We start from the raw sequence: 25,506 nt of genomic DNA, 5'->3' as shown, positions 1-25,506 counted from the left end.
ATGAGAAACCTGAATTTTGTTAGAAAACGTTGCATCCAAAATGTGAGTGACCAGAGTGGCCGGTCTGAAGTTAAAAACTGCAGCAATTTTCTTTCAGCTCTAGTCTGTCGTATTAGGCTACTTGATCAGGTAAAGGCTTCCGCCAGGTACTGAGCCCATTTCTCTCTTCCCAGAGCTGATTTTTCCAGGGGCGCCAGAAAGCAGTTTTCTGATCGAGGGGGATATCGTCAAAGCGGTAGGTAATGATGGCAGAACTGGTGCAAGAGACAGACTCTTTCCTAAGATGACTTAGTGGAAGATCTGAGTGTGGGCAGGCATAGCCAGGATTTATTTTAGGGGGCAGGCTTTATGTTGGGGGGTTCAGAACCGAGCTATCTGCAACACAGTTGGGCAGTTAAGTATTTTTATATATTTACTTGATTTACCCATGGGCCTCTACATCAGGAGTGGCCCTTCAGATTACAGTTCACATCAGTGCCAGCCAGCAATTGCAGTGATCAGGGGATGATAAGAGCTGCAGCTCATAAACATCTGAAGAACACTGCTCTTGCTATCCTTGCTCTCTACATCCTGTTGCATCCTGTTGAATCCAGGTAACACGAGCAGCTTGCTTGCTTACCAAACTACCCATATGGTATGATTGCCATATGTCCAGAATTTCCCAGACATAGCTGGGATTCGGTTGTCAGAAAATGTGTCCTGGCGGAAAAGGCTGAAATCTGTATGTAAGTGTAGATTTTGGCGAATTTCCTTAAAATTATATTCCTCGTGTCTGGATTTTCACCTATTGAAATATGGCAACCCTACCGTGTGGAAGAGGAGGATGACTGATAATTTGCATGAATTCATCCGCTGCAGTCCTGAGAAAAACTCTGAAGCTGCTGCTTATTTGCACTGCGGGGAAGCTCATTCTCACCAGCCCAGGGGATTCTGTTAGCTTTGTGCCCCTAGAAGACTGGTGCCTAAAGCAACCCTTTTGCATTTCTATCCTGCCTGTTTTCTGTGCAGCTCAGAGAGCCACAAGTGAGGCTTCCAGGTGCTCTGCCCAGCCTGCTTTGCTTCAGCAACTTGGCACTGTGTTGGCAGCCTTTGGCCCACAATTTGGTATTGCCTGCTGGGTTGCTTCTATAAACTAAAAGAGTAAAAGAACAAGCAGGGCATAAAAACTGCTGTCCAGAGACCGATGAGGTCACTGCAATCCTTGGTGTGACCTCAGGAGTGTCCCGAACAGGAGAACTTGGCATTCTGTTCATAGCAGAGCCAGTGTGTTGTAGTGGTTAAGAGCGGTAGTCTCGTAATCTGGTGGACCGGGTTCGCATCTCCGCTCCTCCACATGCAGCTGCTGGGTGACCTTGGGCCAGTCACACTTCTCTGAAGTCTCTCAGCCCCACTCACCTCACAGAGTGTTTGTTGTGGGGGAGGAAGGGAAAGGAGAATGTTAGCCGCTTTGAGACTCCTGAAGAGGAGTGAAAGGCGGGATATCAAATCCAAACTCTTCTTCTTCTTCTTCTTCTTTGTGGAGGGGCTCCTGCAGCTCAGTGGGCAGACAATCTGAAGGTCCCTGTTCAGTCCCTGGAAAAGCTCTTCCTTGGAACCCTGGAGAGCTGCTGCCAGCCAGTGCTGGCAATGGCCTGGCACATTACAATGCAGCTTCTGATGTGAAAGTGGTGCTGATTCTCTCCCATATAGAGTCCTTTCAGGCTGTTCCCATCTGCCAACCCAAGATGGCCAAAGAAGAGAGGGATTGTCCAAATTCCCTATGTAATCTCCTACAAATATGGTAAGTGACAAACTTTGGAACCTCTTCTAGTAGGAACAGGGCATAGATGTTATGAATAACTTAGGTTCGTTTATCTGTTTAGGTGTTTAGCATAAATGAGATTCAGTGCACTCCGGGAAGTAAGCAGTCAGACAACCAATATATTGGAATTTCTACATAACATTTCTTTATTGATTAACAAACATAACACATAACAAGACAAGGGAACATGCACTCAGTCACTCATGCAAACACACACGCAAACATACTCACCGTCTCTTCCCTGGAAGTGATCAAGTCCTGGGTGATCAGACAGCAAGGCCCCAGCTGCGTCTGACACACAGACTGAAAAGTCTGTCTTACGTAGGTTTTTTGATGTTCATCTGAATCTTAGCATTTCTCACTGCCTTTGGCATGTTCTAGGCAGTCCTTCGTCCTTAGCATGTTCTTGGCAGTCCTTTGTCTTTAGCATGTTCTTGGCATATCACAACTCTCATTGTTTGTACCTGGTCTTCTGTAACTTTTGGCACATTACGATACTCATTGTTTGTAACTAGCATTGCCTTGCAGGTACAGTACTTTAGCCAGAACATGAACAGTCCATTAGCTCTTTGATCAACATAGTTCATCAATTGTTCATTAACAGCATCCATTTTGTGTGGCGTTCTTCAGCCATCTTGAGGCCCATTCAAACATGGCATTCATTACATAGAGATAGGGGAGAAACCTGATTCAGGGCTTGCCCACACTTTACCTTTTGCCCTGCTCTTTCCAGGCACAGTTCCACACTTTAAAGCTCTCTGTTTGAGAACCCCCCCCCCCTTTTTTTTTTTTGCCCCAGAGCTTTCCCTGTGAAAACCTCTTTAAAGCTGAATTGGAGCAAACAGCAGTTGGGTTTTCTGCAGATCACCATTTGCTCCGAATGAGTGCTAAAGAGTGGGGGTTTTCATGGGGAAAGCTCCAGAGCAAAGGGGGGTGGGGGATTTGGACATGGAGCTATAAAGCATGGAGCAGGGAAAGGTAAGTGTGGATAAGCCCACAGTTTGCATTTATAGGCAAATTTTGCTCATTAGCACTTTCCAAAATACACAAGCGGGCCATCCTTCAAAATTGGCACTTCTCTGACTGTTCAGTGCAGTTTTGTAGGCTGGTAATACCTGCAAAAATGTGTACACAAGGTGGGTGTGCATAAAAACTTACGTGCTTGTGAAACTAACATATAGAAAGACATTAAGTTGGGCAAAAGTGCATACAAAGATGTGCCTTTTGGGAGAAATTAGCAGTGAAATGCTGATGAATTTTCATGAGCAGTTTTTAAGTCATAAACTGATGTGGAGAATTGAACTTGGGATTGGGACAGTGAGAGAATAAAGATAAATGGATGGATTCGCCCAGCCTTGCTGCTGAGGGAGAGGTGATGGAGGCTGGATGGAGTCCAGTTAAGGAGCAAGTGGATCCAACTTCCACCTTTCTGGCAAAACAGCCTTCTCTCCCCAAGCAAGTGCTCTCCAGATGTTTTGTACTACAGTTCTCACCAGCCTCAACCAGACATAGCCCACAACATCTGGAGAGCGCTGGGCATGGGCAATTCCAGGAGGACAGAGGGGCAACCACTCCTCCCTAATTGCTGGACTCCTGTCATTAAGATTTTACTGTTATTTTTATTTCAGCGCTCTTAACATTTTGTCCATCTGGAAATATACTTTGCCCCTTTTGTGCCCCCCCCCTCCATTTTTTTCCTGGGGCTGCTACTGGTGTTGGGTTGGGAGGGCTGTGGTAGACCAAGTTTTGAATGACCAAGGTGCTGAATAACTTAGCCCCTCCCCGATCTGCGCTCTGCATCCAAAGCCCTAGGAACTGTGGTATTTTAAGGGTGATGAGAGGTGTCAGGAGACCCCTATTTCCTTCACAGAGCTGCAGTTCCCAGAGTTCCCTGGGAAAAAGAGAATGATTGCTAGAACTATAGTTCTCATAGTAGATCATGATGGGGATTCTGCTTCCAACACAGCCATCGTGGCTACTAGCCATCGTTAGCCTTATACTCCATGAACTTGTCAAATTATCTTTTAAAATTACCTAAGTTGGTGGCCATCATGACATCCTGCGGGAACAGATTTCACAGCTTAACTCTGGCCCCAGGAAATCCTCGTTGGTTCTCATTGGAATGAAAGCAAGCTAGCAGGATAGTGTTGACTCCCCTGGAAGACTATGACTGGGGGGCAGGGACAAGGGAAAGAGCTGGGGGTGTGTTAATGTGTGCAACAGGAGGGGACAGGCCTACTTAAATGTCTTGCATTTGATTAATGGTGTAGAAAATAAGCTGAACTTGCTAAGTGCTCTTATTCTGAGTAAAAGGATTCTGCTCTGAGCATTCTGACACTCCTCTTGCCTGTATTCTTATTGTTCCTGCCAGACGAATCCAGCGTGAAGATACTCAAGGGAGCATTTGAAGACTTTTCAAAGTTCACGTGCATCAAGTTTGTCCCTTACTCCAACCAGAGAGATTTCATTGCCATTGCCCCGCTCTCTGGGTTAGTAGTGACTTACAAGATGTATCTTACTGGGGAGTAATGGGGTGGTCTCCTAGTGGATGACCCACCTCCTGCAAAAGCTAGATTCTCTTCCTTCCAGTGCCTCTGCTTCCTCCAGTTTTGTTCTGCAGCTCAACTTCCTGGCCTGATATGCAGATAACCATGCCGGCTGTGGACGATGGAAGCTGTAGCCCCAGATCATTTAGAGAGCACCAGATTGGGCAAGCCTGTGCTAGAAAGGCAAAATCAAAATTTTGGGATGGGCCATGTGCTGAAAAGGATCTTGGAAATGTTAACTTTTGAATATTTGAAGTTATGCTGGACACGCAATGACATTCTTCAATAATAGCCAACTCTGGGTAGTATATGGGAGCTGCTTTTAACAACATGTAATACACTTCTGTAGAAAGATTTTAACCAGTTGGTAGAATTTCCCCTTGAACAGATGAGGAACAATCAAATTTTGAAGTCCTGGTTTCAAATTCAAAACTTCATTTGGGGGTGCAAGTCGAAAGTTAGCAAATTTGAGTGTTGGCTTATAAAGTTTTCTGTACTTCATATGTTCAATTCAAAATCCTTTATTAGGCGTAGCACACTGCACATTAACATACAAACATCATATATAGACTGTATAAAATACGGGCTCAGTGAACACAATTTATCCCAGTCCTAATCTTAACTCCAAAAAATAAATCAATGTACATTGATAGTATAATACAACACAGCAACAACACCTACCATTAAAAACCACTAAGTCTCTTTATCATGGGATACCATGGGGTACTTCATATGTATGGACCTAATTTGTGGATCAGAAGTTGGTTATTTGCTGGAAGTTGTATTTATAAAATATTCTGATTCAGTTCATGGAATATTTTTTCAGTGGTGGCACCATGGTTGTAGAATTTCCTCTCCAGCGACATCCAAAAGGCCTACCGCACTGATGGGTTTGAAGATTACTTCTCAATGTTACTAGAACGTTGTGCTTTTTTTGGCTCTTGGAGTTTACTGGAGGGTTGTTATCATTTTAGTATATTGCTTTTGCTTTTTATTGCTAGACCTTCCTGTAGATTTCCAATGAGATTTTATGTACTGTTGTGTTCCCTTGCTTTTTCTACCACAAAACGGCTATCTATATTTAAATAGGCAGGCTGGTACCCTATGAGCATTGGCTCCTTAGGCATGGGATAGGTTGTTTGGTTGCAATACAACTTCTTAACGCGTCTCTTTCACTCTCCAGCTGCTTCTCCAGTGTTGGACGCATTGGTGGGATGCAGGTGGTTTCCTTAGTGCCCGCTTGCCTCCGCAAGGGGAAGGGGGTGGCGCTGCATGAGCTCATGCATGTCGTGGGCTTCTGGCATGAGCACTCCAGAGCAGACCGGGACAAGTACATCAGCATCTCCTGGGACGAAATCTTGACTGGTAATGGCTGCTTCGGCTTTTCTAGCTGGCTCTGTGTGGCCCCAGGTGTATTTTTTTGAGGGGGCACGACCGAGCACCCCCACAACAGGCTGCCCCATTGGACCCTGGCTCCAGCGCATGAGGGAGGGAATACCCCCTGCCTGAAACCTGGAGAGCTGCTGCCGAGCTGTGTCAATCCAGGGTGTGCTCAGTGACCAAATGCAACTCTCTAGTCTCTCTGCTGAGCTGCTGGGACTAGGGATGGGGGTGGGGAATTAAACCCAATTCGCTTTTAACGTCAAATCTATCAAATTCACTTGGGACTTCCCCCCTTGTAGTGGGACCAGGGATTCTGAATGCTTGTTATGCACTGCTGCTGAGACCCTCCTGCTTGTAGACCTAATCCCCTTCTTGGATTCACAGGCTTTGAAATAAACTTCATGAAGTCTTGGAATACCAACATGCTGGTGGATTATGACTACTCCTCTGTAATGCACTATGGCAGGTAAGCAAACCTACAAGAAGGCTCCTAGCTATTATAAAGAAAATGTTGGGGACATGTGAAGCACCCTGTGCTGCCTCTCGTTGGCAGTGGAGTGGGGCCAGGGCAGGTATGTCCACATTGCCAAAGGGGTGTTGCATGTTCTGGGTGACTGTCTGCAAAAGCAGGTGCATTTCTAGTAAGGGCAGAATTTTCCAACCTGTTTGGAGCCTGCCATTCGTGCTCCTTGTTCTTACATGCATATTCTTTGGTAAGCCATGGGACATGTCTGAGTCACTGTGTCTGAAGAACGTGACCTACACTGGCTATCTGATGGGATGGCTGGTGATAGGGACCCTTGTGGTGGGACCATGACTTGGGAGCAAGAGTGCATTGTTTGCATGAAGAATCCTGGCTATGGGCGATTTCCAGTTTGGAGGCAGTAATGCTTCTGAATGCCAGTCACTGGCTGCCACTCACGGGATGTGCTCTTGGACGCCAGCAGGCTCTTCTTAGGTTCTTACATTCCAGTTCAAAGGGTTGAGTAGCAGGTAAGACCCTTCTGTACCTGAGACTCTGGGCTGCTGCTGCTGCTGCCGTCAGAGTGGGTGGTACTAAGCTTGATGGAGCTAGATATAAAGCACCTTCCTATGTTAAGCAGAACCAGGATAGTCCACCTGTGTATGTACAAGAGTGGCTCACACTGCTTTATCTTGTCCTTTGCCTCCACTAGGAATGCCTTTAGCATGTCTGGCTCACCCACCATAACACCACTCTCCAGTTCCCTGACCTTTCTTGGACAAAGGTGGAACCTGAGCAATTCAGATGTTGCCAGAGTCAACAAGCTTTATAAATGTTCTCAGGTTGCAGCACAGCCAGGTAAGAAAATGAAGACTCAACAAAGCTTAGTTTCCCAAATCCTATATTTTGAAAGCATATGCATGCATGCAGTTGAGTTTTCCATGTCTTGGCCATTTACTTTGATTTAGTAGTAAAATGTGGGTTTTCCCAGGGAAGGCACTGGGACAAAAATAACAAAAAACCCCAGACACAGAGCTTTAAAAGAAGTCTGAATGAACCCTCAGTTTCTTGATTTCTCTACCCCACATCTAAGGTTTTTCCTCACCTTAAATATCAAGGGAGTCGCAGGTTGGCTCTTGAGTGTCCCCAGCTGAAGCCAGCTATGATGCTCCAAATATGTCTGGCATGATAAACATAATTGTGTTCATGTACACATCTCTTTTGATGCACACAACTTAACAATGGGTGAAGCAGTGCTGTGCTAAATTTCTTATGCCTTTTAAAAAGCCATTCTCCCTCAGTAAATGAGAGAAGGAACTGCATTTGCAGGTTATTAAAAGGGAGAATAGTTTGGTGAAATTCTCATGGGCGGGGTGCAGGGGTTGTGTTGCACTTGCCTGCCTTCTGAGTTTAGCCAAAGGGTATTGTGGGAGTGTCCTTTCTTTCATTCTACATATCTGCTCACCAGAGATCTGTACTCTGCAGCCTTCCTGGGTGCCTGTGAGATAATGCCTCCCATGCTTTTCCAGATCAGGAGGTTTGAGCAGCCAGGAAGACTGCAGAGTACTGAAGAAAGGTTTATGGGAAGAAAAACATTATCCAGGACAAAAGTTAAGCTCAAAAACCCCATTCCTGCCAAAATTCTATAGTGGCCTGAGAATGAGGGAGAATAATTGAGGGTTGTATCCAACTAAGTTTCACTGAAATTAATAGAACTGAGTTAGTCATGTCTATGCTGTGTACATGCTATACCTTGAAAGCATTTTCTTTCCCTCAAATTATTCTGGGCACTGTAGTTTAAGGGTTTCTGGGAATTGTAAACTCTACTGTGCCCAGAATTCTTTGAGGGAAAGAATGTGCTTTGAGTATAAGTTGCGTACACAACCAATGACTTCAGTGGGTCTGTTTTGACTAATGTTGGCTACAACACAGAAGCATCTTTCAAAGGGGAAGAAAACTTTCAAGAAATTGGGAAGATTTTGACACAGGACATGTGACATGACACAGGAACATGGGGCTGGGAACATGTATGATAAATGACAGAAGTTCTAATTGCTTTGTTTTCAGAGGCATCTACCAAGGGAGTCATCAAAGAGAATGTAATGGACTTCATGCCAAGTGAGCCAAAGCCCCATACAACACAAAACAAACCCAAATTATCTACTGCCTGGAATCTCAGTTCTATAGCGTCTTCCAAGGAAATGCCACATCCTGCCAGAGAGCCTCTGGGGACCACCACACCATCAAGCAAGGTTGCTGGTGAAAACATGAGTACCACGGAAGCCCAGACAAGGGAGCTTTGGTCACCTGGGCCAACGATGCAAATGCAAAGGACAATGTCTCAACATACCCCTGGTAAAGCAGAAGGGAGTAAAAAATCTCTAGTGGTTACAGAAGAGATGCTGCATCAAACCGTATCTGGAGAAATGGCAGTGAGTGGTGTTGCCCAGAAGACTTCTGAACCGCAAACTCTGCAGAATCCCACCAGTAGTGCAAGGGAGTTGAGAAGCCAGCCTCCAAGCTATGAGGAGGTCTACATACCAAGTGACCAAAGCCCCGTAGAAGTAACGACAAGCAGTGCTCCGGAGGTGGAGCTTTCGCTTTCCTTTCTGACCAAAAGTCCAGACGCCTTTCCAATGAAAACGGTCCAGGGATCTGCCACAAGACTTGGTAAGAAAGCTCTGGACCGGACACCTTTTGGAACAAGAGCTATGCACATAGAGCATAGAACAGAACTGCCTACTACTATGGTGAGAGGAGAACTGTCTACTGCTATCGAGATTGGAAGCTCCCCATTAATGAGAAGCAGTGAGGCCGGGGATAGACATGGTTCCCCAAGCCCAGCTGAGGACCGCCCTTTCTCTGCGATGGAAAACCAAACTGGGAAACAGCTGGCTCAGCTATTTCTTCAGACCATAAGCATCTTTAGAAATGAAACAGGTAGCACTGCTTCTACAACCCCCGTAGTCCAGGCTGAAGCAGGGTCTTCATACACAACAGCCTCTCCAAGAGCCTCTAGGAACTTGATCACAGCCTCCGGTGTGGTGGGACTGGAAGAAACCAAACACAGTGAAGTGGAAAGCCTGGGAAGCTTTGGCACAATTGAGAGCCAGAGTGAGATTATGAAAAAGGAAACGGAAAGCTTCCACACCAAGGAAGGGAGCAGGCCAACCGACGTGCTATCTTCTAGCGGCAAAGAACAGTATACAAGACATAGATTGGAACCTGGCATGTTTGCTACCCAGGGGCTTCCCTCTCTTGGAAGTTCAGAGGCTCAGGAAAGCCACCTTAGTCAGGCAACTGCTGGAGCCCCATCCCCTTGGGCTTCTGTCATAGGCCCTCTTGCCGTTTCCAAGCTAAATGTAGCAACTTACTCAAAGAGCAACCAGACCCAAGTGGAACAGTTTGATCGGTCAGCTGCTCAGCTGGCCAGGAAGGGCTACAGAAAAGAGGCACTTACAACACACATACCACCAGGGCCTCTCTTAGTGCAAGTTACTGAACCTGAGCTGGAGGCTGAGGAGCAGACCCTTGTCCATGCAGAACTGCCAAGCCAAACTCCCACTTTACAGGACTGGGCTTCACTGGCAATGGAAACCAACCAGGCTATACATCCTACAGAGGGAACATTTCCTCTTCCTCTGTCCCACACCCCTAGACCCGCTGAAACAAGACACAAAACTTCATGGTTGCAACAACCAAGCAACACCAAAGTCTATGGCCCTAGTGCCCACGTTCCAGGATGGGGCCCCTTTGCAGATCTACACGGGGAAGAATTTGAACACACTTTAGAAACAGCGTCCATTACAACAATGTGGCCATCTACAGCGCAAGAATTCAGGGTGAGCCATGAAAAAGAAGTTAGAACTGGACACTCAGAAGAAGCCAAGACTCATTGGAAAGCATCTTTGCTTTCCCCTGAGCTGTTTGAGGACCAGATGCCCACCCAACCTAAATACCGGGTGGCAGGTACTCCATGGCAGCGTTCTTCTACCCCCTCAGTAACAACTGGCCTCCCTGGTGTGGTGCAGATCAGGAATCCTACTGGACCAGGAGCAGCAGCACCCCAAAGACCATGCAATGGGGAATTGGCAGGCTCTTCACCTGGGACGGAATATGGACTAACATCCACACGCGTGTTGCCCAAATTGGAAACTACAAGCCAAGAACATTCAGGATCAGAAAAGAGAGATCATAGCCCTACCTCCAAAGGGGACTCTCTGCCAGTGAGAAGAACAAGTCCTCCTCTTAAAGACCACACTTCATCAGCAATGGTGAGTCAACTGATGCAGACGAGGACCCCAGAGAGGACTGTGGCAAGTGATGAAGGATCTGTTACTGCTGGCTCTTTCAATTTATCCACCATTTTGCTTTCTAGCAAACCAGCTTTAAAGGGACCCCAAAGCTCTTCTCCTTTGAGGAGAACAGAACCTGTGATGAAGACTGAGAGCCCACCTACACAATTCTTGGAAACAGCCGTGGAAACAAAACCTTCCTCTAAGCTTAAAGAAACCCTTTCAGAAGGTGAAATGACTGAACCAGCAAATGCCACAGAAGACATGTCCCTCCATGTGATGAACTTGGCAACAACTCCTACTTGGAAAGCCACAGCTGGCAGAAATGGGACACAATCTTCCTCATTAGATATGGAACCAACAGGATTGCCCCAAGTTGCTGCTGAAGGGACGGCTCTGCTCCTGACTATTGGCTCGCCAAAGTCTCCCAAACACATAAACTTAAGAGGACAGCCTACCAGTAGCCAGCCCAGGAAAGAAACCATGACATCTATGGCACAGATTCTTGCAGTGGACATGGTGTCAGCATCATCAGCATCCAGTACCAGTCCTCTAGACACATGGGGAAACCAGGCGACTTTATTGACAGGTGCAAAAGAGGCTACAAGGAGATCTTCCAAGAAAAGTGGAGAAACTGCTCCAGAGATCTATGCCAGCACACCAGCTCCTGAATCGCACAAGACAGCTACAATTGGAGTTTCCACCCTGGGATCCCGTGAGGAGCATGCTGTAGCAACTAAAGCCACACAATTCCAGCCTGAACATGGAACCCAAAGACCAGAGGTGGGGTATGAACACAGTAGGTTTCCTTTAAGCAACGGGACTCTTGTAGGAATGGGAAATGGAGAGCTACAGGCTCCCTCTACAAAATTTCCCAGGCACTCCTCCAAGACCCAAATTGTAGTGAATCTGGAGGAAATGTCTGGAAACCATACAGAGAAAATGAAGTCCAAGGAAAATGGGGTGCCCCCTATAGGCAACCCTAACGTCTCCCACCGTGTTGGCAAGAGGTCTTTAGCAAAGATAATGGCAACTCCAGCATCTCTGAGTGTTGCTCTACCAGAGGAAATTGATCATGAATTTATAGACCACATGGATGAGGCTTCCCCAGTTGAAAATGTGGAGGCAGGAGAACCATTGCCATTTGGAATGTCCAGGTTGTCCACTCTTCTCCAAGGGCTGCCTTCTGCTCTGAAAAAGGCAGGAAATAACCAAGTGGCCCCCCCAGGAACTGTGAAAGCTCCACACCCTCTGACCACTTTTTGTCCCTTTGAGAAGAACTTGTGTGGCTGGGAGCAAAGCAAGGAGGATGACCTGGACTGGGTGCTTGAAGAGGGGCAGCAGCAGCTCGTTAGGACTGGGGGAGGTGGAAGCCCCCCTGGAATGTCTTGCACAACCTCAGGTGGTAAGTGACTCCTGCGCTCTCATGCAGCGCCTGCTCCACTTTGGGGTGTGCTGCAGGGTCTTCTGAGTGGTGGGAGTTCAGGACAGACAAAAAGAAATGCTTAAGGGATTCACTGTAGCGAGATTGTGGTAGTGACCACCAATTTGGGCAGCTTTAAAAAAGGATTGGACAAATCCACGGAGGATAAGACCATTGCTGACTACCAGTCACAGAAGGGCTATACATTACCTGTGCTCTCAGGAAGTCTCTGGGTCCCAATTTCTAGGAGAACTCAAGTGGGAGAGTGCTTTTCACACAAGTGGGACTGAGTGCTGGACTATATGCACCTTTTGGTCAGATCCAGCAGGACTCTTGCATCAGGAGAACTGGCTGGTGGAGTTTCCATATCTTTCACTTGAGCTCTCTTGGTGATGGCCAAACTCTGGCCCTCTGCAAGGGCTATGACAAACACAGTGGGGGTTCCTCCCTGTGCCTGCCTCTGCTATCCTCTCTGGAGGGTCAGGAGAGCCCCAGAACAGCATGTGGAGGGAGGATAGGAGAGGTTAATAATAATAATAATTGTTGTTGTTGTTGTTTATACCCCGCCTTCCCTGGCCAAAACTGGGCTCAGAGCGGCTAACATCAAATATATAACACATTCACATAAAACCAGGCAATCAATTAAAATACATCCTAAAATCAGATCAGGATCAGAATAAAATCCAATCAGATGGCAACCCGCAGATTAGGGTTGGGGACCTTAAATGCTCACCAGGCCCAACTGTTTGTGCTGAACTTACATGGGCCTGTGAGAAAAATTCTATATGGCAAGTGGAAATCTGCTGATGAAGCAACTGGAAGTGTGTGGTGTTGAGTTTCTCCCTCTGCTGTGAGAAGCAGTTACTTCATTTTGCTTCGTGGCAGTGACCTCTGCTTTTGGGAACATTTGAATGATTGATGTCTCATTCTTCCTCCCATCCCATTTACAGGTTGTCTTGGGTGGGGGGTGGGGCTTCCCAACATCAGCTCCAGATTGTTAGTCTTATGTGAAGGGTCATGATGGTCCAAATTATACCTGTGTCATCTCTTCACCAGGTGGCTACCTTTCCCTGATGCCTTTGGCCCACAATTCTAGTCAAAAGGCTGTTCTGGTCAGCCCAGTTGTGCAGGGCATCAGGTGCCTCAAATTCTGGTACAGCCCAGGGGACCTTCTCATGAGTAAGTGATTTCTGTATAAAAGGGAGTGTGTGTGGATGAGACTGGCAGTAGGCGTCTGGCTTGTCTGTGTGCAACAGTTCTGGACTGCCAGCTGAGACCCTAATTCCCAATTTCCCAAAACTGGGTGACCCAAAGTTCTCTAAGGCCCTAGTGCTGATGAGGGATTTTATGTTTGGAATAAATGAAGCAGAAGCACCTTAGTCTGTAGGTAACCTGTTGTTGGCATCTATCTGTCTCAACAAACAACGGAGTGTGCCTCAGGGATAAAGTAAATCTGCTGCGTTATCAGCACCAAAGTGACCTCCCTGGGGCACAATCCTAGGCGGTGTGTATGGAGGTCCTGGGCTGGCCAGACAACAAGGCCGCCATCTCAGCCTCACTGATGTGGTCCAAAGGAAAGCAGAGAAGTAGATTTGGCACCAGCTTGGCTGCAGGAGGTGCCGGAAGGAAGCATACAGCCATTCAACCATCTTAGGGACTGCATTCTGGATTGGTGTCAGGTTTGCTCCTGAGCCTTTGCTTCTTCCAAAGATGTCCCACAAGGCAGCAGAAGTTTAGGATCAGAGTTGTCCTTCTCTTAGATGGGCTGCAGGTAGGCCACCTACAACAAAAGAAAAAGGTATATTTTGCATATTTGCCTTCAACCTCACCTTAGTTCCTGTGGTTGAGGGGATCCTTTCTGGAAGCCTGTTAGAGCCATAACACAATGGGTTGTTTCCTTCATAACAACCATCTTTTTAGAAAACAACATTGCTCCCTGTATCTTTAAGTGAGGTGCCTACATAGGAAGCTGCCTTACAGGCAGTGAGATCATTGGTTGCTCTTTCTTAGAACGGTATACAGTGGTACCTTGGTTCCCAAACGGCTTGGCTCCCAAACAAATCGGCTCCTGAACGCTGCAAACCGGAAGTGTTTAAGTTTGTGAATGTTTTTCAGAAGCCAAACGTCTGACGCAGCTTCCGCGGCTTCTGATTGAGTGTAGGAAGCTACTGCAGCCAATCGGAAGCTGCACCTTGTTTTTCAAACGGTTTCGGGAGTCAAAAGGACTCCCAGAATGGATTAAGTTCGAGAACTAAGGTACCTCTGTATAAAGACTGGCAGTGACTCTCCAGGGTTTCTGAAGGGGAACATTCCCAGACCTATCTGGAGGTGCCATCGGGGGCAAACCTGGGGTCTTTTACAGTGGTACCTCAGGTTACAGATGCTTCAGGTTAGACTCCGCTAACCCAGAAATAGTATCTCGGGTTAAGAACTTTGCTTCAGGATGAGAACAGAAATCGCACAGCAGCGGCATGGAGGCAGCGGCAGGCCCCATTACCTAGAGTGGTGCTTCAGGTTAAGAACAGTTTCAAGTTAAGTATGAACCTCCAGAACCAATTAAGTTCTTAACCCGAGGTACCACTGTACTCTCCTACCTTCCCCGCCCCCCGTGAGTGCAGTTTCCCATTTGACAATCCTGTTAGATTCCCCACTCCTAGCATGCATTTGATCCAAAACTGGAAAAGACATTTATAGCTTAGTGTTGAACATTTGTGCCAAATCTGTGTGTGTTGAACTTTTAAAAATACTATTTGGTGGCGGTTTATCATTCAGCCTGTTTCTGAGTGGCCTTCTCTTTGCAGGTGAAATCAACGTCTACATCATGCTCCGGAATTCCTCTGAATGGCACAAAATGTGGTCTGTGAGGGGGAATCAAGGCACTGGCTGGCATCTGGTGGCTGTAGCCATTTCCAAGACTTGTGAGCTACAGGTAAGCATTTATGGTCTGCCTTGAAGACACAACTGGTTGGAATAGACCCTTTATGGAAAGTGCATCTCTGGTAATGGCAGAGTGGATGTGAGCCGACAGGATGGTGGACGCTAAGAAGACAAAGAGGTCCCAGAGTCCATAAATTCTAGGCTTCAGCTGGTTAACAAAAGTGGTAAACATGTACTGGGATACAAACTAACTCTGAAAATGATCTGGCGGGACAGCCAGCTCTGTCCAGCTGTCCAGCTCTAAGGAAATCAGAGACTTAGTACTGTGCTAAATTGGTGAAAACTGGTGTGCCCCACAGTAACAATACTGATTTGGGTACAACTTGTGGAAAGTTAAAGGTAAAAGTAAAGAATGCTTTAGCTGAGATTCTCGCTTTGCAGGGGGTTGGACTAGATGACACTTGGGTCCCTTCCAACGCTAAGATTCTATCATTCTATGACCCCTGGACAGTTAAGTCCAGTCAAACCTTGACCATGGAGTGTAGTGCTCAACTCTACTTTCAGGCCGGTGTTTGTCTGCAGACAGCTTTCTGGGTCATGTGGCCAGCATGACTAAACTGCTTCTGGTGCAACAGGACACCGTGGCGAGTGCCAGAGCACATGGAAACACCGCTTACCTTCCCGCCACAGCAGTTCCTATTTACTTGCTCTGGTATGCTTTTGAACTACTAGGTTGGCAGGAGTTGGGACAGAGCAATGGGAGCTCACTCCACCGTGTGGACTCAAACTGCCAACCTTCTGATTGGCAAGCCCAAGAGGTTTTGTGGTTTAGACCACAGCGCCCTTGTGGAAAGTACTACAGAGTGTTTACACTCACCATCATTGACCCAGGTGATTCTGACATCATTAGAAGCATGCCAGCTAGAGCAAACCAGTGAGAAGTAGACATTGCTGAACTTTAAATTTTGTGTAATAATACAGGCTACAAATAAAAATAAATAAAACAAACAAAAAACCAATAGGTACCCCCCCGGCAGGAAGGTAAACGGTGTTTCCGTGGGCTGCTCTGGTTCGCCAGAAGCGGCTTAGTCCTGCTGGCCACATGACCTGGAAGCTGTACGCCGGCTCCCTCGGCCAATAAAGCGAGATGAGCACCGCAACCCCAGAGTCTGTACCAGAGGGTAATTTTCTGCTGTTGTGTCAGGACTGTAGTCAGGGCAGGGGTCTCAAAGCCTGGGGAGTGAGAGATGCTGCTGCAGAACTTTACGCTTAAGACGCACATGTTGCTGCATGCTGTTTGGCTCTTAATTCTAGGACTTTGAAAAGGTGCAAGCAGTTGAGCTTCTTCAGGCGGCTGAATGAAACTACAGACTCTGCTCTCTCCGCAGGTGGTGCTGGAAGGTGTCACCGGCCCCAAAGGAAGGCATAGTGCTGGGATTGATGATCTGCTTCTCTGCAGGAAGCCGTGTGGCCAATGTTACAGCAATATGACACGTTCCTTGTGCAACAAGAGAACAAAATAAACCTAAGTATTCTCCAATGTTGTGTTGAACACCGTTTATTAAAATCAATTCAAGATCAAGATACAATGAAAAAAAATACAGAGCACATAATAAAAACAAGTGAAATCTGACAATCATGCCATATTGCATCACAGCACCATGGGAGTGACAAAGCATTTACAGGCAACTTAATCAAATCTCTAAGAAATAAATATGCCTGTACCAGAGGCCTAAAACCCATAAGGGTTGGCATCAATCAAATCTGTGTATTCCACAGTCAGAGTGCCACTGTAGAGAGTGCCTCTTGCTGCATATCGCACCATCGGCCACTGTGGGCCTCTCCACTTGGTTGCAAATATGGGGTGCTGTATAGGAGAGGAGACAATCTAGAAAATACCTAGGTGCTACATATAGGACATCTCCACATTGGCAGAACACTGATACAAAGTGAATATGGGGTGGAGGAAAGAAATTTGATTCAGTTGGCATTTCAAGGCAACTCTATTGAATGAACATTTTTGAAGCAATATGCAAACCAAAACACAGCTGTCCTTCAAAATTCACACTTTTGGAGTCTGCTGGGGAGAATTCTCTGTTACCACCTGTAGCTCTTTACAGAGGTCCTCCAGGTAGTGCCTGGGTGGAGGTGTTGTGAGTCTGGCTCTTAGCCTGTGACATGAAGCCTGTGGCATCAATCCATGATCTGCAGAGAAAGGAGCAAGTTACTCCTGGTGATTATTTGCTGCTGCTGCCACTACATCCCCTTCCCACTTTACCAGAAACATTAGACTTGCTGTGTGTGCAGTTTGGGGCTCTCAGAGGAGTGCACTGGAGCTGTGTCAGAAGTGATGCTTTTATTGGGAGCTGGATGGACTTACTGGTCTGTTTGTTTGCCCTGGTTTTGCTGCCTTGCCCCTTCTTGGCAGCCATTCTCCTCAGCGTAGCAAAGCCTGGAGGAGCATGGAGGTTGGAACAGCACAGGGTGAGGTCCATGTGTCACAGAGGCCATTCTCTTGAGATCAACATTTCTGTGTAGCCTCAGCAAATGTGTGTGCAGCACCTTCCAAGCAGAGTTAGAGGGAGCTTTGTAAGGCAATAGAAGCTGGTCCATGTGGGTAGATAGCCCCCCTGTCTGCCCTCAGCCAGACCTGACCTGCTTGCCTTTTCACCTACAACTAGGCCAGGGGGCAGCACCAGTTGTGAGCTTCCTCCTCTTCCTCTGTCTCAGTGTAGCACCTTGTGGAACTCGGCAGGAAGGAAAGGGGTGGGTGACAAAAGTAGGAGGAGTTGGCTCTGGCGTCACCTGCTGCTGGGCTCCCTGCCTTCTGCCCTAACAGTCCCAATAGGCACCAGCCACCACTGCTTGCTGGCCATGTAGTATTAGTAAAGTTATCACTTGCCCTTTGCCAGCAGGTCCCAGGATGGGTTACAATTTAAAATTAAAAACCGCCCCACTCCCTAAACAGTGCAAGAGATCCAGAGCAGCTCCAACAGATGGCTGTCCAGTGTGAGTCCAGCTGAAGCCTGGGACTGTTCCTGCAGTTTGCTGAGGAGCCGCTCATGAACAGTGTTCTTTGAGTACAGTTTTGCAAACAACTGCGAGTCTGCCGAGCAGTATTGCTCCTCTGCCAAAGTGTGTGGGCCCACTCACGCATCCATTTGTCCTGTGGTTTCTAGTCAGGGGTCCAAGAGGCTGGGTTTTTTGTCCCACTGCTTTCCTCAGGAAAACCAGCAGTTTACTGCTGAATCAGAAGAAATGTCAAATGGCAGTGTGGCTGGGGAGAGGGTGTCTGTGAAGGATGATAACTAGCCATGAGCCTGGAGAGAGAGCTTTGGAGGAGGGGCCCAACGATAGTTAGCATGTAACAGCAGATAAGTTCACTGAGTCACTGTTCCCCACTGATGAGATTTAAATTATAGTAATTATTTCTAAATTTGCATCTAAGCATAGCAAATGCAACTTCTATGCAAATCTGTCCTTGTTCATCCTCTCTTTAGGTGATGCGTAAGTGGACACTCCAATGATGGCGGGCATATATGGATATTATTTTAATGTTTGCCACACTTAGCCACCTGAGGCAAAGGACGAGATGGTGCCAACCCCCCAGTTCTATGTGAAGGATCCAGTTGGACCAGCAGCTGAATTCCGCTACCAACACTGGTATCGGGATAACATCTTCCATCATACCTGAGAGCAAACAGGTTTAGGGGGCCCTGGGGAAATGATTGGGAGGCTTCTGGTGCTGCTCTTGCATTTGCTGCCTGAGGCAGCTGACTCCCTCTGCCTAATGGTAGGACCACATCTGGGTGTTATCCTTACAATAATGTTTGGATGTGAGAGAGTGATTGGCTCCAAAAGTTGTTCATTGATCATCGTAGCGGAATGGAGATTTGAACACCTGGGTCTTCTCCATTCAAGTCAAACGCTCTTTTTTGACTGGTTCACAGGGCAAGGACAGAAGAGGGTGGATTTAGTGGACAGAGGAACTGAATCTCTTTTCAATGAGGCTCACACAGGACAATCCATCTCCCTGGGGAGTCAGGACCATTGTCAGCATCCTTGCTGGGTGCTAGTGCTTGGGATCTGGGAGGCGTCCGCCATTTTAATTGCCCACAATGCCCTGGACATCAGGGACATATAGGGTAATTAAAATGGCTGGCAGCTGTCACCAACCTCCAACGCGGCTGCTGCCAGTACTTAAGTCCCTTAAGGGGATTGCCAATGTAGAAGGAGACACCCCTGAGGACACTTGCTGAGGGTTCCCTCAAACCTAGAGCCAGCTCTGTGTGGCATGAATTCAGGGTGGGCTCCATCATTAGGCAGAGTGAAGCAGTCACTTCAGGCAGCAGATGGGGGGGGGGAGAGAGAGAGAGAGATGGTGGAGAACAGCTGTGTGCGCCATGAAGCCTGTCTGGCACATCCGAGAGTCTCCTGCCCAGAGTTTCAGTGGAAGACATTCAGCTGCCAACTTATGTGGAGCAGGAGGGAGATGCCATCTTGTCATACACCTCAGGCACGAAAACAGTCGTTGGGAAGGGAGCCATTTTGAGTTCCCCCCTCATGCTCAAAACACACTTGACATGTTGGAATTTCTTCTTATTTTCAATTAATGTCTCCCCCCTCCCCCAAAGTTGGACTCTAGAGTGGAGGGAGGGGCAGGGGAACAGGAAGGGTTGCATATCCCCCCCCCCTTCGCTGCTACTGATATATCTGCCCCTGGGTAGGGTGGGAAAGAGGGGAATAGGTAAGTCCCATATTCCTCCCTATCAAAGACAGAAAAAGAGCCAAGAGGGGTAATTTGAAGCATTAAAAGCACTTGGTGAGGAAACCAGCCCTCCCGCAAATTGAGTGGTGGTAGTGATGAAAGGGAACATATGGAGAGGTACCGGCACATGCATGATGTACTTTGGCACTCATTTTGGCTAGTGAACTCCTCAGCCAGCAGAGGGCGCTCCTGGGCCATTCTTCCCAGCCCATCTCCACATAAACTTTTCTTTTAAAAACAAGTTATATCTGATCTTTTACCACAGTCATAGGCCACATAGATTTGTGATGAGGAATTCCTGGGTTGCTTTTTTCCTTTTTAAATATGTTGGGATCCAGACGGGAGGGGTGGAGGCATTGCCAGGGTTGGCTCACTGTCTTCTCCATCATTTCTTTTGAAGCTGCTCATTGAGGGCGAAATATAAACCTGAAAAACGCACACCAAAGAACAAGGGATTCCTATTACGCTACAGGGCAGGGCCCAATACAGTTCTAGTTTTTAACCTGACCTGAGAGCAAGTCCCATTGAACTCGGGGGGGGGGCTGGGGGCTGGCTTACCTCTGAGTAGACATGGCTAGGATTTCAGTGTTAGCTCCACGGGGCAAAGGAGAGGCTTACCTCTCCCTGTTCCATGAATAGAAACCAACTGGCCTGGCAGTGGCAGTGCCCCCACTACCCCCCCCCCCCCGCCCCGCTGTAGATTGCCCACAACAGAGCTCACTGCAGGGGCTGGACTCCTGTCTAGAGTATGGCATTGCCATTTTGTGTACTGGGAGAGTAGTGTTTTCGTCTCTCGCTGAATAGATTGGATAGGCCAGCCTTCCCCAACCTGATGCCCTGGACTACAGTTCCCATCATCTCCAGTTAGCATGGCCAATAGCCAAAGGTATTGGCAGCCGTAGGCCAAAGCACCTGGACAAATTAGGAATTGCTCTTCTCATCTGCTTCTCTCCATGTTACTTCCTCAGGATTGTGGGAGGTAGCAGTCAAACACAGGGGCGTCTTACCCATAGAGGCCAGTGGCGCGGGGCGCCAGGGTGCCAAGTTCTGGAGGGCGCCAGGGAAGAGGTGGAGGTGGACGCGGCACCTCCCGGCATCAGCTCTCGGCCCTCTCTCGCCTCCTCTAGCCCCGCTGGCAGCGCCGTCCTCCCTAAAAAACTCTGGGAAGTGGGGTGGAGGAAGCTTTGCACCAGGGCGCCAGGTATGCTTAAGACGGCCCTGGTCAAACATAGCTATGCTTGAGTGCTTGTTAGTGCATGAAGGGGGGGAAATCTAGACTCAACTAGGTCTCCCCTTGTCTTCTCTGTGAGGAAGTGAAGCTGCCACGTAACTGACCAAGGAAGACGTGTCTAAGCAAGCAGCAAGCTTAGAGCAAGTTGCTTGAAGCTATCTTTCTACCAATTAGTATTCTGCCTGTGTTCTCCTTGCTGCTGCTTGGATAAATGCATGAATCTGCCCTTTGGAATGTTTTGTAATTAATTCATTTTAAACTTACTTAACCGTGTGTAGTCTGTTCATTGCAAGAGGGGTAGATGAAGGGAGGCATAGAACTTTAATAAATAATCTGGAGCACTTTAGAGCTTGGAATTAATAGCTGCAAATTTCTTCCTGTGAATTTGTACCTTGGTGCTTTTAAATTGTGCTTCAATCCCTTTTGGGGCATTTGGGATTAGTCAGTAATATTAAGGACCTGAAAAGGACCATAGACTTGTTTGGCATCTTTTGTTTATTTTCTGATGCATCAAACTTGAAGCAGCACAACCTGTCAAATACTGAATGTCGTCGTATGTTATTTGTCAAGTGGAATCAAATCTTTTTTTGAATAAATTTTATTAGAGTTTATAAAGAGAACTACAAAACAATACCAAATATCTTTTTTATCCAAGATTAATCTGAATAAAATAAAAACGTAGAGGAAAAGAGGAAAAGGAGAGAAAAGAAAAGAGATAAAACAATGAGATAGAAAAGGACTTTAAAGAAGTTCCAGTTCTTCGCTACATATAAACAAAAGTCCATTCATCGCAAGGTAATACCCAACAAAACTACTTTCTATGAACCAATATCAATCCCAAAATCCATATGTCATTGTTTCATTTTCTTTTTCACACAAACAGTCTATTAGAGGTTTCCAGTCTTTAGTAAATGTTTAATCAGAGAAAGGTCATTGTTAGCATGTCAATTTTGTCATCTCAGCTAAGTCCGTTAATTTTAACAACAAATCTTCCATTGCTGGTAATAATGAGTCTTTCCATCTGTGTGTATACAACAGTCTCGCCACTGTAATCATATACAGTGGTACCTCAGGTTAAGAACTTAATTTGTTCTGGAGGTCTCTTCTTAACCTGAAACTGTTCTTAACCTGAGCTAACACTTTAGCTAATGGGGCCTCCTGCTGCCGCCATGCGATTTCTGTTCTCATCCTGAAGCAAAGTTCTTAGCCCGAGGTACTATTTCTGGGTTAGCGGAGTCTGTAACCTGAAGCGTATGTAACCTGAAGCGTATGTAACCCGAGGTACCACTGTATTGAAACAAAGTTTCATAGTCTTTTTCTAATTGTATATCCATGGTTGGATAGTGTCTTCGAAGCTACAAACATGAGTTTGACCAAACTGCGGGTGGCAGTGGAAGACAGGCGTGCCTGGCGTGCTCTGGTCCAGGGGGTCACGAAGAGGCGGACACGACTAAACGACTAAACAACAACAACAAAGTCCAAGCAGGAAGAATTCTGGTTTCAGTTGGAAGTTAATCTTCATAATTTTCTGCATCAATCTACTACACTTGATAGTAGCCAAAAGGCTGAGAAGCGATAATTCTCTACATCAATCTATGTATTTGTAGCCATTTTTTTTTTTTTACATGTCCACCAAGCATGAGGAAATGTACCTTCTTGTTCTTTACATTTCCAACATGTATTTGGAATATTTTTATACATTCTGAATAATTTATTAGGAGTTAAAATATTTTTAAAATAAAATGATATACCATTGGTATTTAAGTCATAACACAATGTATATTTTAACTCCTTTGTCCACATATGTTCCCATTGTTTCATTTGTATGTTAAATCCAACATTTCTTGCCCACTTTAAAATTATTAAATGTCACTACATGTTGGTAGTGCCCTTGCTGGGGCTAATCCATAACAGGGCCTTTTGGGTGGTGGCTCCCCATTTGTGGAGTTCTCTCCCTGTCAAGGTGTGCCTGTCTCCCTCACTATTAAAGTTCAGGAAGAATTTTAAAACATGCCTGTTCACCTAGGCATTGGGTGGCTGAAAAATGATGTTCCCTGCCACCTTGGTGAGGCTATGTGAGGGTTTAAAAATGCTTTTAGATGTTCCTAATGCTTTAAATGTCTTTACTTGTTTATTTGTAATTGTGTTGCAATCAAATATCCAGAGAATAATGGGAATAATATTTCACATTTCACATTTTACATTTGTGGAAGAGAATTATGAGAATTTTGGGGAGCAAAATTCCTTTAACTCTAAGCGAGCCCTTTTAGCTGTGAGGCAAACTGTGTGTTCCTGATGAGGAAGGCGGAGGCATAAGAGTTGGCAGGCAAGCATCCTAACAGCTTCTTAATGGAAGTATTTAAACCTTGTTGTTTCTGCAAAAGACAGGCACTGCGCTCCAATCTGTTTGAAAGCCAATAATGGATGGGAATTTACCTCTTCGAATTCTCTGTCTCCAAAATATGAGGCAATGTGGTGAGATGAAGAGGATTTGGGTCTGGGAGACGAGTGGTTACTTTATCAATGTTGCGACCGCCAGCCTCCCAGCCCCCCATTTCCCTTTCTTCGGCCTTCCCTGTCTTCTTGGCTCCATTTATAATTGTAAGCTGTCTGGGGCAGAGACTGTCTGCCTTTCAGCGTCTGCACTTTACAGCACTTAGCACAAACAGGCTTCAGTATCCCTGGGGACCTTTAATGATTATTATTACCATATTTCTGCTGTTCCCCAAACACTTCCTTTCTGCTTGATGGGGGAGAAAGTGGCTCTGACGAAAAGGTTGAGCCTGGCAGAATATTGCTGAGCTGTATCTGGAGGTTGTGGGCTCAGGTGATTTCCAATTCTCTTTATAATTCACTGTGAAGTAGGAAGAGGAGTCGCTTGCTTCTTCCCTGCTGCTGAAAAACTGTGATATCTGCTATGTAAATAAACATCCCCCTCTATTGTGCGTTTGATATGCACCAACTCAGAGAGAGTGCACAGGAATCTATTTGCCTTGTATATTTTCAACAGTTTAATTGCCCTTATCAGTCCAGCCTCCTCCTCACATGCAGAAATGTGCAGTGGAGAAGCAAACATGGAAAATTCAACATCCCCCCCCAATGGTTACATTTCACAGGATTTGTATGCTTGTAGGGGCACATTTGTAACTAGAGTAAGCAATTAAAGGGAACACGAAAACAAAATGTGAGGCCTCCTGCAGTGTCCATCAAGTTAGTTTGTGGTTTTCAGACTTCCTTGTTCCACAGGTTCTGGAGATCTACTCTCACTCTTTGCCTCAGACCCTTTTAGGCTGGCCAGGTGTCCTACATCATAGAGGACAGCCCTCTGTTTGAAGGAGTAGGTAGATTGGCATCTAGAGGCAGTGTGGGGTAGTGATTAGAGAGTTTGACAAGGACCTGGGAGAGGAGGGTTCAAATCGCCACTCAGCCGTGAAGCTCGCTAGACAACCTTGGGCCAGTCACTGCCTCTCAGCCTAACCTAATTCACAGGGACTGAGGCCTCATCCATACTTCTGCTTGTCCTGTGCCTACAAAGAGCAAGTGTGAGAGGTTTCCCCTTTCTCCACTCATTTCCCAGGGAAACTTTACCTCTAAATTGGAGCAAACATCAATCCATGGAAAACTTGAATTGCTGTTCGCTCCAATTGAGCGCTAAAGAGCTGTTTTCCTCAGGGGAAAGCAGCAAGACAAGAGGAAGTGTGGATAGGCCCTAAATGACGATGGGGAGAGCCATGTATGTTTACTTGGAGGATATAAATGCAATAAAATAAATAAATTATTATTAGTTCTCTAGCTGATTTCCAGTATTTGGGCAAAGCTTTATGTCTGCCAACAGTTTAACAATGGCAAGGGAAATTGCAAAGAAAGCCAACATCATGTGCCTTGAACCCACTAGGTCTCTGTCATCCTTGGTGTTCCCTCACCTGTAAAATACGAGTATTATTGGCTGCCTGTGACCAGGCATTGGCCAGTATTCCTGCAGCTTTGCAAGCTGGTCTTAGAGTTATCAGAGAAGTAAGTGAGTTACTGGTTTGCTCTTCTATATTCAGGTTTATATTCACTTTGCATTTGGCTCTAGCTGGTCCTATGCGTTCTAGCAAAAAGGCAAAATCAGGGTTCAAAAAGCAAAAAAACCAGTCACATTTGTAGGTGGGAGTGGGGAGGAAGAAAAATAGTAGTAATAGTAGGCACTGCCATTTTTGGTCTCCACGGCACTCTGCCGCCAGCCTGCCGCAAGTGTCACCACCAGGCCCACACGCCTCTTTGCTGGCTCGGGCTGGCAGCGGCCGTGGAGTGCAAAGTGGCGGGAAACATGGACCGCTCGACCCCCCTGATCGTGGGTAAGTCGCTGGATGACCAGCCCATGCCTTGTCTGGCCACTGTCCCCCTGCGGGCCTCCGGAGTTTTCCTCCGTTTAGCCGGTGCGCCCAAGGGAGCTTGGGTGGTGGATGGGGCCGTGCCCAGCAGCAAGGGGCCCGGCATGCCTTTCCCGGCAGAGAGAGAGACCCCACATGTTGACTGGAGCTTGCACCCACCCAGGAACAGGACGCAAGAGACCCGGCAACGGTGTGGCACTCCCACCTGCTGAGTCGATACTGGGTGGCTTTCGCCACCCACGCAAGCCTGGGAGCTTCCTGCGCGTCAATGGGCAGATGCTGTCGGAGGAGCCACTGGCACCCCAAGAGATGCGAGGCAGGCACCAGTGACAGGTCACACCGC

At 46.8% G+C, this 25,506-nt stretch overlaps 1 protein-coding gene across 1 annotated transcript; it reads left to right on the top strand.

Moving 5' to 3' along the window:
* The first annotated feature begins 5,536 nt into the window (after positions 1–5,536).
* Positions 5,537–16,326, top strand: ASTL (astacin like metalloendopeptidase). Its single transcript, XM_083453321.1, has 7 exons — positions 5,537–5,712; positions 6,115–6,196; positions 6,906–7,051; positions 8,261–11,893; positions 12,968–13,090; positions 14,713–14,840; positions 16,177–16,326. The coding sequence occupies exons 1-7, from the start codon at positions 5,562–5,564 to the stop codon at positions 16,309–16,311; spliced, it is 4,398 nt and encodes a 1,465-aa protein (XP_083309447.1). The 5' UTR covers positions 5,537–5,561; the 3' UTR covers positions 16,312–16,326.
* The last annotated feature ends 9,180 nt before the right edge of the window (positions 16,327–25,506 follow it).

The sequence above is a fragment of the Podarcis tiliguerta genome, assembly GCF_965153285.1.
Source record: "Podarcis tiliguerta genome assembly, chromosome: 8".
NCBI lineage: Eukaryota > Metazoa > Chordata > Lepidosauria > Squamata > Lacertidae > Podarcis > Podarcis tiliguerta.
Note: the sequence above shows the minus strand (reverse complement) of the source record. Positions and strands in the feature narration are given on the sequence as shown.